Source organism: Echiichthys vipera (genome assembly GCF_963691815.1).
Source record: "Echiichthys vipera genome assembly, chromosome: 2".
In the NCBI taxonomy this organism is placed as follows: Eukaryota; Metazoa; Chordata; class Actinopteri; order Perciformes; family Trachinidae; genus Echiichthys; species Echiichthys vipera.
Window position 1 is genome coordinate 16,513,948 of NC_139827.1, and position 15,426 is coordinate 16,529,373.

The window sequence follows — 15,426 nt, forward strand, 5'->3', positions numbered from 1 at the left end:
CATCCACAATGCATTGAGCATTAACAAGCACGCTGCTCAGCATCAATCTTTGTCCAAACAGTACATACATTTTGCCGTGACAGAGAACATCGTGCTTTGCACACTACAGTTTGTGCCTTAATCTCACAGTGAAAGCAATAATTCCTATCAACAGAAAAGCTGAATCAAAATAAATTATCTAATTTATCACTGAAAAAGTGATAAATTGTATAAGGGACAAAAAGAGCTTCTTTAGCATTTATCTGTATAGTAACTCTTACAGGATGTCGCACACATAAAACTGAGCAGGTGACCAAAGTTTTGATTGAATATAAGTTAAATAACAGCTGTACAATGTATGACTGGCTTAGCTGGAACAAAAACACCCTGGTAGGTACTGCCATATAGTATTACTGTATTTACAGCCAGACGACAATAATCCAAAACCTTCTCTCAAGTGTTTCCATAAATAAATAAAAGAATCTCTTACATATTTACAATATTTCTTGATTAACATTTACAGATGTAAAAAAGCAACACCAAAGTAAACTTAAGATTGAGTTTTGCAAAATATTTACAATAATTATTTACAGTGTTATGATAAGTAATCATCTACAGTAACTTTTTACTTAAAGAGATATTTTGCTAATATCCAGCTCTGTGTAACAGCAATGTGGCAGTGTGTGTAGATGAACAGTGTCTGGCTCTGTGGCCACAGCGTACAGAGTTCGGAGGATCGGAGGTCTGCCGAGAACTGCTGATGGCACGTAATGACGTGTTTTGCATGTTTTATGTCATCCGGTGAACTTTACCGGTGCTACGCTCCCCGTGGATAAAAAATCAGCAAAGTATCCCTTTAACTATCTTCATTAAAAATAGAACATTTCCTTCATTTTGCTTTACTTCACAACAGCGTTGCCATTTACAATGTAAACCATCTGTGACTGTCCACACTGAGATACATTGTTTGAAGATGGGTCACAATAGGAACAACAAAATAACTTAAGACTACTGATTTAAATGGGATTTACACTTAGGACATGGTGGATGATAAAGACAGATGCCTCGGATATGGAAACAAACTACATGTGCAACTCTGTACCTAAAAGAAGAGAAGGCTACAGTATAATTATGAAGGCAATGTCTTCCTGGGGCTAAAGTACCATAGTATTAACCACCACAGAAACTGTAAAAAAATAATTGTTGCTGACTACCAGTGTGAGGCTGGAAGGCACACATGAGTGTAAAGAGAGTATAGGCCAGGGTTTTCAAGTTAAACTTGCAGAACATGCATTAGATGTATTTAATCAACACACTTGGTGGCAAAGCAATATTTTTCAAAATTCTTTAAAAGAGTCAAGGCTCTTGGATTAACAACATCATCTTCTGAAACCATGCATTAGTCCTTCATTTTGAAACCATTTTGTGGTCTGACTAAAGGGCTTCCTGCAGTTCTGCTTCATTTTGCCATAGTTGTGTCTTTTTTTCCTTCATTTTTTTAGTTCTTCAGATTTGGACGGCACAGTGCTGAGGTCAGAAACATCTGCAATAAAATGAGCTCACCAAAGGGGGTGGGGGGGCTGTACTGTGAAGCAGCAGCAGTAGAAAAAAAAGGCCTTTGTTCCTTCACGTTTGCATCGGGGAAAAAAATCACTTTGAATAAAGCTCTCCATCTTTGGGTCATGCAACATCCACGTCTTCTGTGCTCAACATTTGCCTCTGCAAAAAAAGTAACACTGATTTAGCAAAACTGTAAAACTTCTTACTTTAAGTCCATTTTTAGAGACTAAGTTTAATTAAACATAATAACAAAGTGACTTTATCAAAGTGAAGATACCTGAGGATATACGTAGCCGCCATCAGAGCCGTTCCTGCAGATGTGTAGCTCATCCTCTGTAGTTTTCTGGTACACTGGATTGTCAAAGTGGATGGTGACGGTGTTCTTCAGACGCCAGTTTCTCCATAGCAACACTGCTCCGAAGACCAGCAGGGACATTACCACTGCGGCGCAAAATGGAAGTACAAGGTCACTTGATGAGATCAAGGAAAGTATTGAAAATCAGTGCAGATTAAACAGCCCTTTAGGTTGTGTGAGTGAGTATTCGACATGTGGAACTTACATATTGGCAACACGACATAGAGAGCAATAGGGTGGGATGAAGACGCTTCTTTGGGCAAGGCTGCCAATCTGTTACCTGAAAAAGCAGAAAATATATTGTTTAAAAAATCCCTCTCTGCCTTCCAGCGGACAAACTCTCACTTGTCAAAGCTTTCTGCCAAGACTTAATTATTTGATTCATTATGCTGTTTCAATTAAAGTGGGTTTAACTGTTCAATGGATATTACATTGTTTTAACTATATCTACATCTGTGGGATTTTATTGAGGTCCTTGTTATTTACAGTATATGTAGTTACTAAGTGTTGACTCCTAGTATTTCAATCAATATTGTCTCTCTATCATTGCTTGAAAAGAAATTGTTATAATTGCCCCCGATCTTCTCTCTTAGTTACTTCATGGGTGAAACTATAAATTATGAGTTACCTGGCTACGAACAATCATTAAATAATACTACAGGCATGCTAGCTACTCTTTGAGGCTGTATGCTAACAATGCTAACATATAACACATAACACAGTGTCATCACTGGAGCCACACCGCTAGCATGGCTCAAAAGCTTTCTTTCCTTCATATGGGGCCATAGGAAATGGACAATGAAGCACCTTTCTAGACTGTTGCAGATATTTTGTAATATGCAATATACCATTTCTACCATGTGATAAAAAACCCTAATCCTGTAGATCATTATAATGACAATCTTTCCTGTAATAATGACTTAAGTGTCTCAAAAATAATGAGAACGTTTCTCAAAATAATACTAACTCTTTTTTTTTCCATACAGTATTACTATAACGTTTTTCCAGCAGTTATCCAGAACCCTTTTCTGTACCTAGAGCAGTGGCGGCAGGCTGCTGTGTGCTCTCCTGGCCAGATGAGGTAGTTGTAGGTTTTGTGGCAGCTCTGGTGGTCACTGTAGTGGTAGTGGTTGTAGTTGTAGTTGTAGTTGTGGCAGCAGTAGGGATGAGCCGTCTGGGCGGTGCAGGCTTGGTGGGAGCTTCAGTCGGGACCGGTGCATCACTTTTGGTTTCAGCAGGAGGGGCAACTGAGGTTGCTGAGGAAGTAAATATAAGGGTTACCGGCATGATTCAATGTTAAATTACAGTTTATTTGTAATTCCACGTGCAGAGGATACCTACCTGCCACGCATTTCCTCATGTCAGGTCCCATGATCATGTTGTCAGGACAGGCACAGGTATATTTAGGAGAGCGCTGGTTGATCACAGGGGCAGGGAGGCACAGAAACTCACATCCTCCGTTCATACTGTTGCTCTCTCTGCACCAGTTAGTACCTACAACAGGTGGGTGAAAGGATCATTAGAAATCATTATATGGCTTTAACAGTTGGAGTGATGTTTCTGTAATGCAATGTTTTTTGTCTTTTGTCTTTTATCTGGACTCTGAGTCTGTACTAAAGTATTGATTGATCTGAGTGTACCAATTGGCTGCTTGAGGTTGTGATACAGTACGATGTCCTCTGGTTGGACCAGGTCTGTTGCCAACTTAGTGATGTCCTTCCCTGTTAGGCGATTGGCACTGAAAACAGCACTGTTGCTCATGTCTGTCCAATACAGTGTATCCTGTTTAAAAAAGAAATGCAATACAGTTAAAACATCATTTGTATAACCCTTGTATGGTATTCAGATCAAATTGACCTGTTTCAAGTATATTAGTATATTCTCTTCCTGAAACACAGTGGCCTTAGCTTATTTTATGTGATAAACATAACAACACAAAAAAACAGCGCACACATGCTACTATACCCCACACATTCTTCGGGTCAGTTTGACCCGCGTACACAGAGACACAGAAAAATGTCCACACGAACAAACACAGAGATAATGTTACATTATTATAATCTAAGCACAGATAAGCCCTCACTCTTTACCCTCTGTCATGTGTCCACCTCCACCACCACCACAACAATAAAAGAAGCACACTTCCATTGGTAATTGTGTTTTAGTAGAGACTGCTAGCAATTATTAAACATATATGTTATCTCTTTTGTTTGAAATTGGGATAAAGACAATATATGTTAATGGTATATGAAGTAAAACTTGATTTCAGACTTATTTTTAAAACCCCAAATATGTCCCTGGTCAATCTGACCCCATTGATACCAGAGGATCACAAAAGTGAGGATCATACAAGGGTTAATAATTAATTTATCATTTGCTTAACCGTCCCCAGTAATAATGGATTCATGAGAAAGACTGGTTTAGAATTAGCAATACATCCCTATTCTTTGAATTATTTTGTCATTTGAGGCAGATCATGTTTATGTTTTTGACCACAATTCTATAGTCTCACCAGCCGTTTTAGCAAATAACATCAATGGTAATTAAATGACTTTTAAATGATAATGACGTAAACCCTATTTATACTTCGTTTTAAATGCATTTCGTTGATCAAAACACAAGTGAAAAGCTGATACACGTGGCCGTTCACACCTGTGTCAATCATGCATCTACAGCTGACCACTTAAAGTCACCAAAATAGGAAGTCACCAAAACAACCACCACATCCTGCAGGGTGTTAATTTTCTCACTAACCTCAAAGACAGTCAGAGAGAGGGGGTGGGCGAGCTTTTCCTCGCTGAAAATGAGACTGTGTCGTGTCCCTCCGTTCACATCAATACTGGACAGAGTGTGCATCTTGGAGTCCACCCAGTACAGACGCTTGTTGACCGAGTCTGTCCGGAGAGAGCAGAGAGATTTGACTGGTCAGGATAACTGTGTGCTCATTATGCAGTTTGAATGGTTACTGGTTTCCATTTGTGCATCCATTCTGCATACCCAGGGTGATGCCATTGGGCCACACAATGTTATCCGTCACCAAGGCAACGCGATCCGCTCCATTCAACCCACTCTTCTCTATCTTGGCCTCCTCACCCCAGTCTGTCCAGTACATAAAGCTACAGAGGAAGAAAAAAATTGAAATAAAGAAATCACAACAAAAAGCTTCAGTTGATCCCAAAAAATACATTTCAGCAATTTCACAACTCTGTCCCGCAACCTGTCTGGAACTTTCACTTACTTATTTACAGGGTCGACTGTGATGGCTCTGGGCTTCTCCAGGTTTTTTGTGATCAGGGTCTTCCTCTTGCTGCCGTCTGTTGTTGCCACAGAGATCGTCTTCAAAATACTGTCAGTCCAGTAGATGTTGCCATGGATCCAATCCACCGCAATGCCCTCAGGAGCCACAATCCCACTGCCAATTATTGCGGTGTGGAAAGAGGAGTTACCGGCCATGTCTATCTTGGAGCTGTCAGGAGGTAGACAAGGGTGGAGGGTTTCACTTTAGAGACAGATATCACTTTCAATTCAGATACAGTACACAGTTACAGATACAGGTTTTCTGGTGCAGAAAAAGCCTAGAGATCTTACTTTGAGGACCCATATTGTTCTCATTTTCAGGTTTATACTTGTATTTTGGGTTTCTACTAGAACCTGTTTACATGCTTTGAGAAACACATTGTTTTTCTCATACTGTCTGTCTGAATATACCTGTATTCACCCTCTGTCTGAAACAATCCTGATAAAGCCCCATCTGCTCTGATTGGCCACCTTTACAGGTCTTCCGCATTGCACTCTCACCATCTCTGCACTGTCAACAGCCAGGGAATGACTGTAACGGCACTGCAGCATCACTCTCTAACCATATATAGTATATTTGTGACATCACAACCATACAGAGGTCCTGACGGTCTTGTGCATTTCTCTGTGGATTGAACATTTTGATACTTTCACAGTATTTATGTAGCACTTCGACCTGCTTTATAATAAAAAAAAGACACAGAAATCTCACTTTTTACACTATGGGACCTTTAAAGCGGAGATCCCTCACCCTTGACAGAGATAGACACAGAGAAACAGGTCGATAAAGTTTCATAGTCTTCCTAACCTGTAGATTTTCTTCAGGGACAGGTCGGACCAGAAGATCATCTTATTAGGCATGTCCATGTCCAGAGCCACTGCATTCTTCAGCCTGGGGATCAGACTGATGTACTCGCTGCGGTCCACCGTCATCTTTCTCACCTCATGTCTATTGGTGAAGTAGAGGGTGGGTACAGCGCCTGGAGGACACAGAAGAGAAATGAAGAGAACAAATTTCAGATTGCACTACAAATATGTCAATTGTAAGATGAGACAGCTACTCTACACAGCAAGGACATGCTTTCTGTTAAACATTCACCTGATTCAGCCCTGCATGTCTTGCTCACAGGGTCGAACTCATAGTTCTCCTCACAGTCACACTTGTAGCTGCCGGGCAGGTTGATGCAGATCTGACTGCAAGTGTCCTGCTCAGCGCATTCATCGATGTCTGCAGGTGGTGGAAAAGAAGGTTCAAGGTACAAATTGAGAGATAGCAGTTGGCAAATAAACTCAAGTTTCTAATAGGCATTTATTATCCAAATCTGGTCACATGCAGCCCACCTGTAACATAGATTACATTTGATTTGTCAGACTCCCTCCACTCACCTTCACAGGTTTTCTTGTCCATCTTAAGGCTGTATCCAGCAGGGCAGGAGCAGTTGAAGCCAATCTTCAGGTCCTGGCAGGAGTGGGAGCATCCACCATTTCCAGTCAAACACTCGTTGTTGTCTGTGGAGACGCAGATACACAGAGCTTACACAGTATCCGTGACAACTATTTTCCTAATGGTTTGGTCAAGTTGACAACAAATTCGCTCATTCAAACCACAAACTATCTAGGCCAACTCAGCCGAGGCCACTTGGCTAGCTGTTCTGATCATAATTTCCACGCTGTGATTTGGTTTCACGTTTTCTTTACGTAGAGTTTTTATTCAAAATTTGATACACTAATGATTTTTGAAATGGATGGTAAAATAAGACTTCACTCACTACACTCTTTTTCAGGTTCATCGGACCAGTCCCTGCAGTCTCTTTGTTTGTTGCACACTTTGTCCGTGCTGATACACTCCCCACTGCCACACTTGAACTTGGCGGGGCCTTCACATTCATTTTCTGTGGAGAACAACGGGACACTGTGAATTTAATTGTTATCTAATAGAATGAGACTGCTTTGTAAAGACATTACAACTTTTCAATAGGTCTTGAGGAAGAAAATATTAGCATTTGTATACAGTTAAGTGCGTAGGTGCAACAGTCACCTATGTGGCAGCCGATCTCATCACTCAAGTCCCTGCAGTCGGACACTTTGTCACACTGGCGGCTTCCATGGATACAGGCACCGTCATTACACTGGAACTCATCTGGGCGACAAGTAGGACGACCTAAAAAAAAAGAAGCCAAATGGATGAAACGAGCAAAAGAGACAGTAACATGCAGGCATAGACATAGAATGAGGAGAAAATCCTTGCAAGCTTGATTAGTTGAGGATCGTGTGTCAATATTGATGATACGGAGCAGGTGGCCTTGGATGTCAACAGGATATTAAGTATACTCAAGCATGAATAGACTGCATCTGTTCTGCTCAGATTTCTATTAAAGAGAACACTAAATATGAGTCAGAGGAAGATATGTTTGCAGAAGAGAAAATGGACGGAATGAAAAAAGCTAGGGAATAAATAACAAAAGCCGACTCACTGCAGTCGACCTCGTCTGATCGATCCAGGCAGTCAATGCCTCCATCACACCTCCAGCTGCTGTGGATACAGTCCCCATTTGCACACTGGAATTCGTGACTGCTGCAGCGCACTGCTGTCTTCTCTGGCTGCTGTCCCACACAGTTCTGCGGCCACTCGTCTGACCCGTCAGCACAGTCCTTATCTCCATCGCAGCTCCACGAGATCGGCACACACACAGAGTTGTTACACTGGAAGGAACTAGAGCTGCACTTGGGTTTGGGGCAGGAAATCTCATCTGAGCCGTCTGAACAGTCGTTGTCTTTGTCACAGACAAAGGTGGTGGATATGCACTGGCCGTTGGCGCACTTAAACTCGCTGGGGCTGCATTGTTTGGCCACTGTGGTGAGGCAGGACAGGGAGAAGAGAGGGGTTGATAAATTGATCAGATGTGAAATTCACACCTAAAGCAACACATCAGTGGAGTTATTTAGTGTTATAATAACCTTATACTTCTTTCTAAATACCAAATGTATAAATATTATCTGGACATTCGATTGTTTTTTTTGTTTCTTTCTTTCTTTCTTTTTCTGCAAAAAGTGAAACATCTGAATTTATTTCTACTCACACAAAACACATTTTAGCCACCACCTGATTCCATTATGTCAGCCTGCTTATCTTCTCATTGTATTTGTAATTATTTGTGTCATTACACTTTGTATTAACTATTCATATATATATAGTGCATCAATATCCATATAGTAAATGCTAATAATGTAGCCATATGGTTTTCTATTTTTTTAAGGATAATAATCTACATTATATATCTGTTATTGTTTGGTAACTCAATGAAGGCATAGCTGCAAAAAGCATGATTAACTGTCAGGAAGGGCATACTAATGCATTTCTTCTAAGTGCTTATAAACAGTTATATACTCAAATTAAACAATATAAGATTCTTAAAGAACTTATAAGGGCCTTATTACCTATTCACTAACGCTAAGGTGGGAAATTATATAAAACTTACTGCAGTTGTTCTCGTCAGCTCCATTCTCACATTCAGTTTTGCCGTCACAGTGCCAGCCTCCTGGTATACACTGGTTCCTGGGAGGCCCACAATTAAACTCTGACTGCAGACATGTTTTGGTCGCTGAGGACGGAAACAGGAAGTACTGAAATGATCTCGAAGAGATACGACCTGTGATCATTAATCATTAACTCATGGAAACTGTTGTTGCACATGGCTCAATGGTTGTGTTTCTACTTCACGTCATTTTACATTATGAGCGGGTTAAGATAATGGTTCTGTGCTTAATTTCTTTCATATTTTGTATCAACATGATTTTAGTTAACATCCAATGGTTTTCTTTGGCATGCATGATAGCAAATGAAAAACCTTTGGTTTTCGAATTGTTGGGCAAATGTCCCCTTGAAGACGTCACCTTGAGTTTTTTTACACTATCATGGTAAAATGATGGATTAAGAAAAGCAGTGGCATATTAAGGATCACTGATCATATGGTCATAATGCCTAGTTGCAGTCATGTTCACATGTATTAAATAAAGTAATGAGCAAGGTCACACATCCTCAGTGACGAAAAAATTTACCGCAGGTTGCAGGCAGTTCATCAGTTCCATCGCCACAGTCGTCAGTTCCATCACAAATCCACCCGCGGGTGATGCACCTCCCATTTCCACATTTCAACTGAGTGGAGCTGCATGTGAAGGCTGCATCTGTAAGTGATAAAAGGGACATTTACGGCTCAATTTACACTTGCTGCTTGTGAGTAATGTGCGCTCGTGTCAACACACAAAAACTGTTATCATTCTGAGGTTAACATTTAACTGAAAATTACACACCGGACAAAAAATAACTATTGAAGGCCACTGACATTCAGGTAACTGTGAAAACCACACCTTTTACTCTCAGAGGTGATGGCCAAATTCTGATAATCTCACTGTGTGGTTCCCTGTGTCAGGCCCTTGCTTTCCAGGAACATGAAATTAGTAGCCCTGACTTTCTTTATTTCCCCATAACACACTCATGGGCAGTCATATTTAATTATTTTTGTTTCACTTTACTTTTGGAATTAAATTACATATTTTATATTAATAAATAGATGAATAAAAATAAGAGATAGATAGAATAGAATAGAATAAAAATCAGAAATCATCATGAATAATTAGAAGAAACAGACTACAACTAAAAAAATACCTTTTAAATGTACAAAAATGTGTTTCATTGCTATGGTAGGAATCTCCACTTATCAGTCATCTGTATCGCTTCTCCTACAGGTGCACACTCAAGCGTAGAGGTATGGAACAGAGCTCACATGGGTCTTTTTGTCACATATGTGAGGACAGCTTCAATACTCAGCTTGAGGTTTGAAAGCTTTGGTACGACCTTAGGTCTAGGGGTCTTGCCCCAAGATGATCACACTTCAGTAAATCCGCCAGAGAAAGCAAACGTCAGAGCCAACATCAAGGTATGTGACACATGTCCACATCAAGGTATGTGAAATGTGAAACCAAGAAATGCTTTTCACACTCAAGTGACTATCTTCCTCCATCACCTCTGCACCGTTAGTCTCCTGTGTGACCTGCAGGCTTGGGACATGACAGACTATCCCTTTAGAACAATAGCATGGGAGGAGTTGAACAGTCACACCACCAGTTGCTGATTGGTCCCAGAGTGACATTTCTCATAACAGCATCACTATGGTGACCCACAGACTGAGGCGGAGACTCTAAACACAAGGAAGTGTGTCAGCTTGAGTGAGTCAATGAGACAGCTAAAACAGGGACAGTACAGGTCTGACTGGTAAATTATGAAATAAGGAGAGGATGTATTCTCAATATTGAGAAAGATTAAGACGCACCCCCCCACTGATTTTGAAATGTAAAAACTGGAGTGATAATTCGACTGAATCTTACTTTTTCTTATTCTTGGGAACATCTAACTAAAATGGACGGAGTCTCTGTCTAGTCATGTTCTTCAATTTTGCCGACAACAGTTTATCCGATTGACTTCACACTTGGCTGGGGTAGTTGCTAGATCGTACCCGCCAAACGACAACATAGCATGCTGTACAGCACAGACGTCAACACAGACAGTTATTTGATGAGATGTAACCCTAATCCTGTCTTTTAATCTAACCCTAATCTTAACCCTCCATGGATAACATTAGCTAGCTGCTAACTTAAGCGTTAAGGGTTGTGTATGCCAGATTTGTTCAGTGACTCGTTCAGTGGGTATAAGCTAGCATCTATATTTGGCGGGTCTGGACTTAAAGAAGGGCAGTGTCGAGTGCGAGCTCTTGAGATCTACGGGCATTTTGTTTATTGCAGCATTATGTACATACTGTGCAGTGTTTACAGAGGGGATCCATATTAACTGTCACACCACCGAACAGCATTCTGGGTACACGCTACGGTAAATTCAAGTCCAGATGAAGAAAACGAGACCGGGGATGTTACATCGTAGCAAGCTCAAACATTTCAAGCATCAGCGATGTAACCTTCAGAATTAACTTTTTTGTTCCAGGAAATAGCCGGATCCCAAATAGCTAGCTGTTGATTCATGTTGTTAGCTAGCAAATGACGCATATTCTAGCATCGTTAGGGGATGCATTTTCTTCAAGAATTCAAGGTAACACAGGTTGAGTAATTGATAAACATATATATATATATACTGTATATATATAGCAAATATTCCTTTAAGGTGATTCTGGGTTTCACTGATTAGGGGATCTTTTCTCTTCCTGAGTAGCCCATACACGCATGCTTTCGGGGAAACCACAAACACACACAAACACTCACACACATTGCGGGGAAACCAGGCACGCAGCCAGTGTGGATTCCAGGAATAGAGTTTCCAAAGGACGCTCCAGCTGTTCCTGAAGATGTGTGTTGACATATGTACAATGGGGAAGAAAGAGTTTCTCCACATTTCTTGCTCACTTTCACCTTCTTGAGATTCGTTCATTCATTACAGTTGCAGAAGAGGAAGCAAAAGTGGGTCAACTTCCTGACCCCAAAAAACTTTCAACCCCATCTCTGAGGATGTAGACTGTTGACTATAGAGGCCCATGTTTTCATTTCCCACTGCTAATCCTCCCTACAGCTCCCACATATGGGTCATGAGCCTCCCAAGTATACTCTTTAGTAAGAGGAATTTCCTTCAATTCTTTACAGGAAGTCTTTTCTGTGGTGAAAAGTTCTGGTTTAGTTTGGCTAATGAAGAACTTAATAACAGAAGAGGACATTAAACAGTTATTCACTGTTTTGTTTTGTAATTATTGCATTTATTGTAGTGTGTTTATAGGATTCGTTGTCTGCCGCCATATGGTTACTGCTGGCTGTGCAACAATTTGCCCATGTGGGATAATAAAGATACTTTGAACTTGTCGTAAGCATCTTTTGTCATGAGTATTTTTAAATCAGCAATATGTATTAAGACCAGTTTGAACAGTAAGCAGAGGGTGCATCAATTGCTTCTGCAGAGAAGCTGCATCTTTCAGATGCTATTTATACCCCCAGTGTGAACCTGAAAAAACCAGCACATCGCCCTGTCATAACACTACCATGTAAGGCCATTGAAGAACCACCTCAAACACACACACTAGACTGCGACGATTCACTCCAAAATGTATGAAAACTCATACTTGTTTGACAGCAGAAACTGGCTTAATGAATGGCAGATACTCACACGAGGTTAGACAAGTCTTCATCACAATGCTGCATGACAACAATCCCCCTTTGTGACCACATGGGAGTTTGTTCACTAACAATGCATTCCTATCTTTTTATGGCAGATTCATGCAGTACACCCGCACATCAAAAACCTTCACACAAAGAGGTGCGTTTATTGACTCAAACATACACCTAACAGTTAATAAATAACCAGGATGCACGTGCATCGGGGGGCAGTCACTTCTGCTTTGGATCTGAGGTTGTTCTGGTCCAGTAATCTACTGTAGGTCACTGGGTTAAGAATTTATTCTGCTGGACAGTAACACCTGATTCCCACATGCCAAGAACCTATTTGATCATCTTAGTTAAAGACTTTGGTCAGTCAGTGCGAGGCTTCATATTTCACACTCGATAAGAGGTCATCTTCTGCATGCGCAAACTTGATGGCAGTATCTTACACAGGCAGAGATCAGTGTATGGGCAACACCAGCTCTCTAATTGTACAATTGTAAAGCATACTACAGAGGTATTTCTAAACAATTGATAGATGAAAGTGTTGTCTTTGTGAGTCACCGCAGTCTAAAAGTTTAGTCTTCCATGTGGAAAAAAAACGGTGGCTTTTTTAATCTCTTCTTTACTAAAGCGTAAGGCTATGCCTCATTTCAAGAGTATGCTAAACACAAAGTGAATACATTAAACAAACCAGAGCCTGACCTTTAAACAAATGGAAAGAAAGTACATGTGAATATTTCCCTCTAAACACACGCGTGCTTGCACACACACACACACACACACAGACACACACACACACACACACACACACACACACACACACACACACACACACACACACACACACACACACACACACACACACACACACACACACACACACACACACACACACACACACACACACACACACACACACACACACACACACACACACACACACACACACACACACACACACACACACACACTCATGGCACTCACATCACAGTGAGTGCCATGAACTTGAAAAAAACTTCAGTTTTAATCCGAAAAGCTGTTGGAGTGTTGAGATTATCAGGGGATTATCATCTGGCAGAATGGGGCCGAAGCCAGAGTCATTCTCAGTATATGTTTAGCCTTAAAGGGCATCTCTCCTTCACCAGTTGTGTTATTTGTATGAAAATAAATGGAATATTGTAATAATCTATTTGTGGCTGAACTGAATGTCAATGAGGGGACTAAAATAAAGGAGGGTTTTAATATTTTATTATTTTTAAATGCCTGTCAATTAAGTAATATTACTTTATATCTACAAGTCGCCACTTCTTAATGTGGGTCATATGTTGTTTATGATATAATATATTAATCTTCAAAAACAGTGCGCATCTTTAAAAATCATTTTTATTTCCTTTGGTTTTCTCTGATAAAATATCTACATTTTATTTTATTTTTTCCTTTTTTGAAACAGGATTGTAGCCTGGATCCTGCTTGTTTGTATTGTCATGTATATCACTGTTTCCCCTTTCCACTATTTTCTATATTTTCTTTTCTTTTTCTTTTTAGTGGAATGTGCATTGTGTACTCATTGTCTTGTAAGTGATGCTCAAAACATTTGCATTCATTTGTTCTGCCATTTAATGATACTGTATGTGAAGTATGTCACATTGAACATTGATGCACACACACACACACAACCACACACATATCCATCCAGCCATCCATCGATCTGCAACCGCTTATCCCAGTCGAGGTCGCTAAACTTGTACCACTAAAAGAAAATGCAGATTTTCCAGCATCATATCCTCCAGCGTGCAGCAGAGAGGGGGAAGCATAGGCCGCACCTTTTCTCGTTGACAACCGCCTGTTTCTGCGTTTGTTCCGCCCACCTGAAACTTGAAGCGGACCGGCAGCAAGGACGAACGTGATTGGCTGTTCGGTTGCATTCTAAAACGGAATCGAACCAATCAAAGGTCGGTGCGTAAATTTCATTCATATACGCCGAAATGATGTGTCACATATATCATCACATATATGATTATTATCCAGGTCCTTATTGTGGTCATCACGGTCATTGAATTTACACGAGGACTTAAAGTCAAATGCAGAAAGAACCAAAAAATGTTTCTCATCTCAAAGTAATTTCCTTGATTCACCGGTCCACGACATGAGCTCATGGAGACATTTAAATGCGTAATAACCATACAGATAAAAACACAATATGCCGACATTAATCTATTTATTGTGAGGCACAAACACTGATGCGCGGAATATGCTTGATATTTATAATTGCAGACTCAATAAATAAGCCTCGCCAACTTCTGAACACTGCAGCATCCCTCCAGTCCGGTAAGAAAGGTGCTTACCTGCTTGAGAAGAAAAATTAATCAGCATCAGCAGACAGCAACATGTGGACAGCCCGGTGAGTTCCCCCAACATCCCAAACATGTCTTGTCCTCCTTTTTTGCCCTTATTTGACAACTAAAAAAGTCAAGAGTCACTCAGCTATGATGAGCGCAGATATGGAGGAGTGGGCAACCTCACAACAGCAGATCTGTGCGTAAAAAGGCTCTGGATCAGACGGAAAGGGCAGACAGCAGATTCACGCCGCTGCTGTGCGTAAAAGGCGAGTGCCAGCAAAATATTATGGGGTCCGAGTCACATCTGAAGACTTTCTATGATGCTGACAGGAGGGCGGTGCTAGAACAGTGGTGTGATGTTTAATAGTGGACGTGAGCACCGCCGAGGGGAGGAGCCACAGTGTTGCTGTATCACTGTGTGGGCGTGTGCGTGCGTGTGTGTGTATTGTCCTTCCATCACCCCTCCATCCCCCCATCTCTTCCTCCCAAATCGGTGTATTCCTGTGTGTGTGTAAGAGAGATAATGAATGAAAGTAAGTGGACAAACTGAAACAGAATTAACAAAGTAAGTTCATATCTTACCAAACGTGTTGATGATACAGCAGTCTCTCTAAGAGGCAGCTTTTACAGTGATAAACCCACAGTCACGCCCTACAGAAGAGGGTCACTGTAATGATTTAGCATTAGAAAAGGGAGAAAGAAACCCAGTGTTTATAAGAAACCACATGTGAGCATGTGCTA

General features: G+C 40.8%; 1 protein-coding gene across 1 annotated transcript; it reads right to left on the reverse strand.

Annotated features, from left to right (window-relative positions):
• On the reverse strand, positions 1–14,938 carry ldlrb (low density lipoprotein receptor b). Its single transcript, XM_083937403.1, has 18 exons — positions 14,692–14,938; positions 9,251–9,376; positions 8,671–8,793; positions 7,666–8,043; positions 7,230–7,352; positions 6,961–7,083; positions 6,578–6,700; positions 6,291–6,419; positions 6,000–6,171; positions 5,133–5,360; positions 4,892–5,010; positions 4,649–4,788; positions 3,535–3,676; positions 3,236–3,388; positions 2,929–3,150; positions 2,100–2,174; positions 1,817–1,980; positions 1–1,698 (listed from the first exon to the last, which is right to left on the reverse strand). Exons 1-18 carry the CDS (start codon positions 14,771–14,773, stop codon positions 1,660–1,662), a joined length of 2,661 nt encoding a protein of 886 aa, XP_083793529.1. The 5' UTR covers positions 14,774–14,938; the 3' UTR covers positions 1–1,659.
• Between the last annotated feature and the right edge of the window lie 488 nt (positions 14,939–15,426).

Bases quoted from the DNA above. Each gene is read 5' to 3' on its own strand.
- ldlrb (XM_083937403.1), bottom strand. From the start codon at position 14,773: ATGTTTGGGATGTTGGGGGAACTCACCGGGCTGTCCACATGTTGCTGT. The intron at 6,420-6,577 runs GTGAGTGGAGGG...CACCACCTGCAG, and splicing joins GGACAAGAAAACCTGTGAAG to ACATCGATGAATGCGCTGAG. The intron at 5,361-5,999 runs GTTAGGAAGACT...ACCTCCTGACAG, and splicing joins TCCCTGAAGAAAATCTACAG to CTCCAAGATAGACATGGCCG.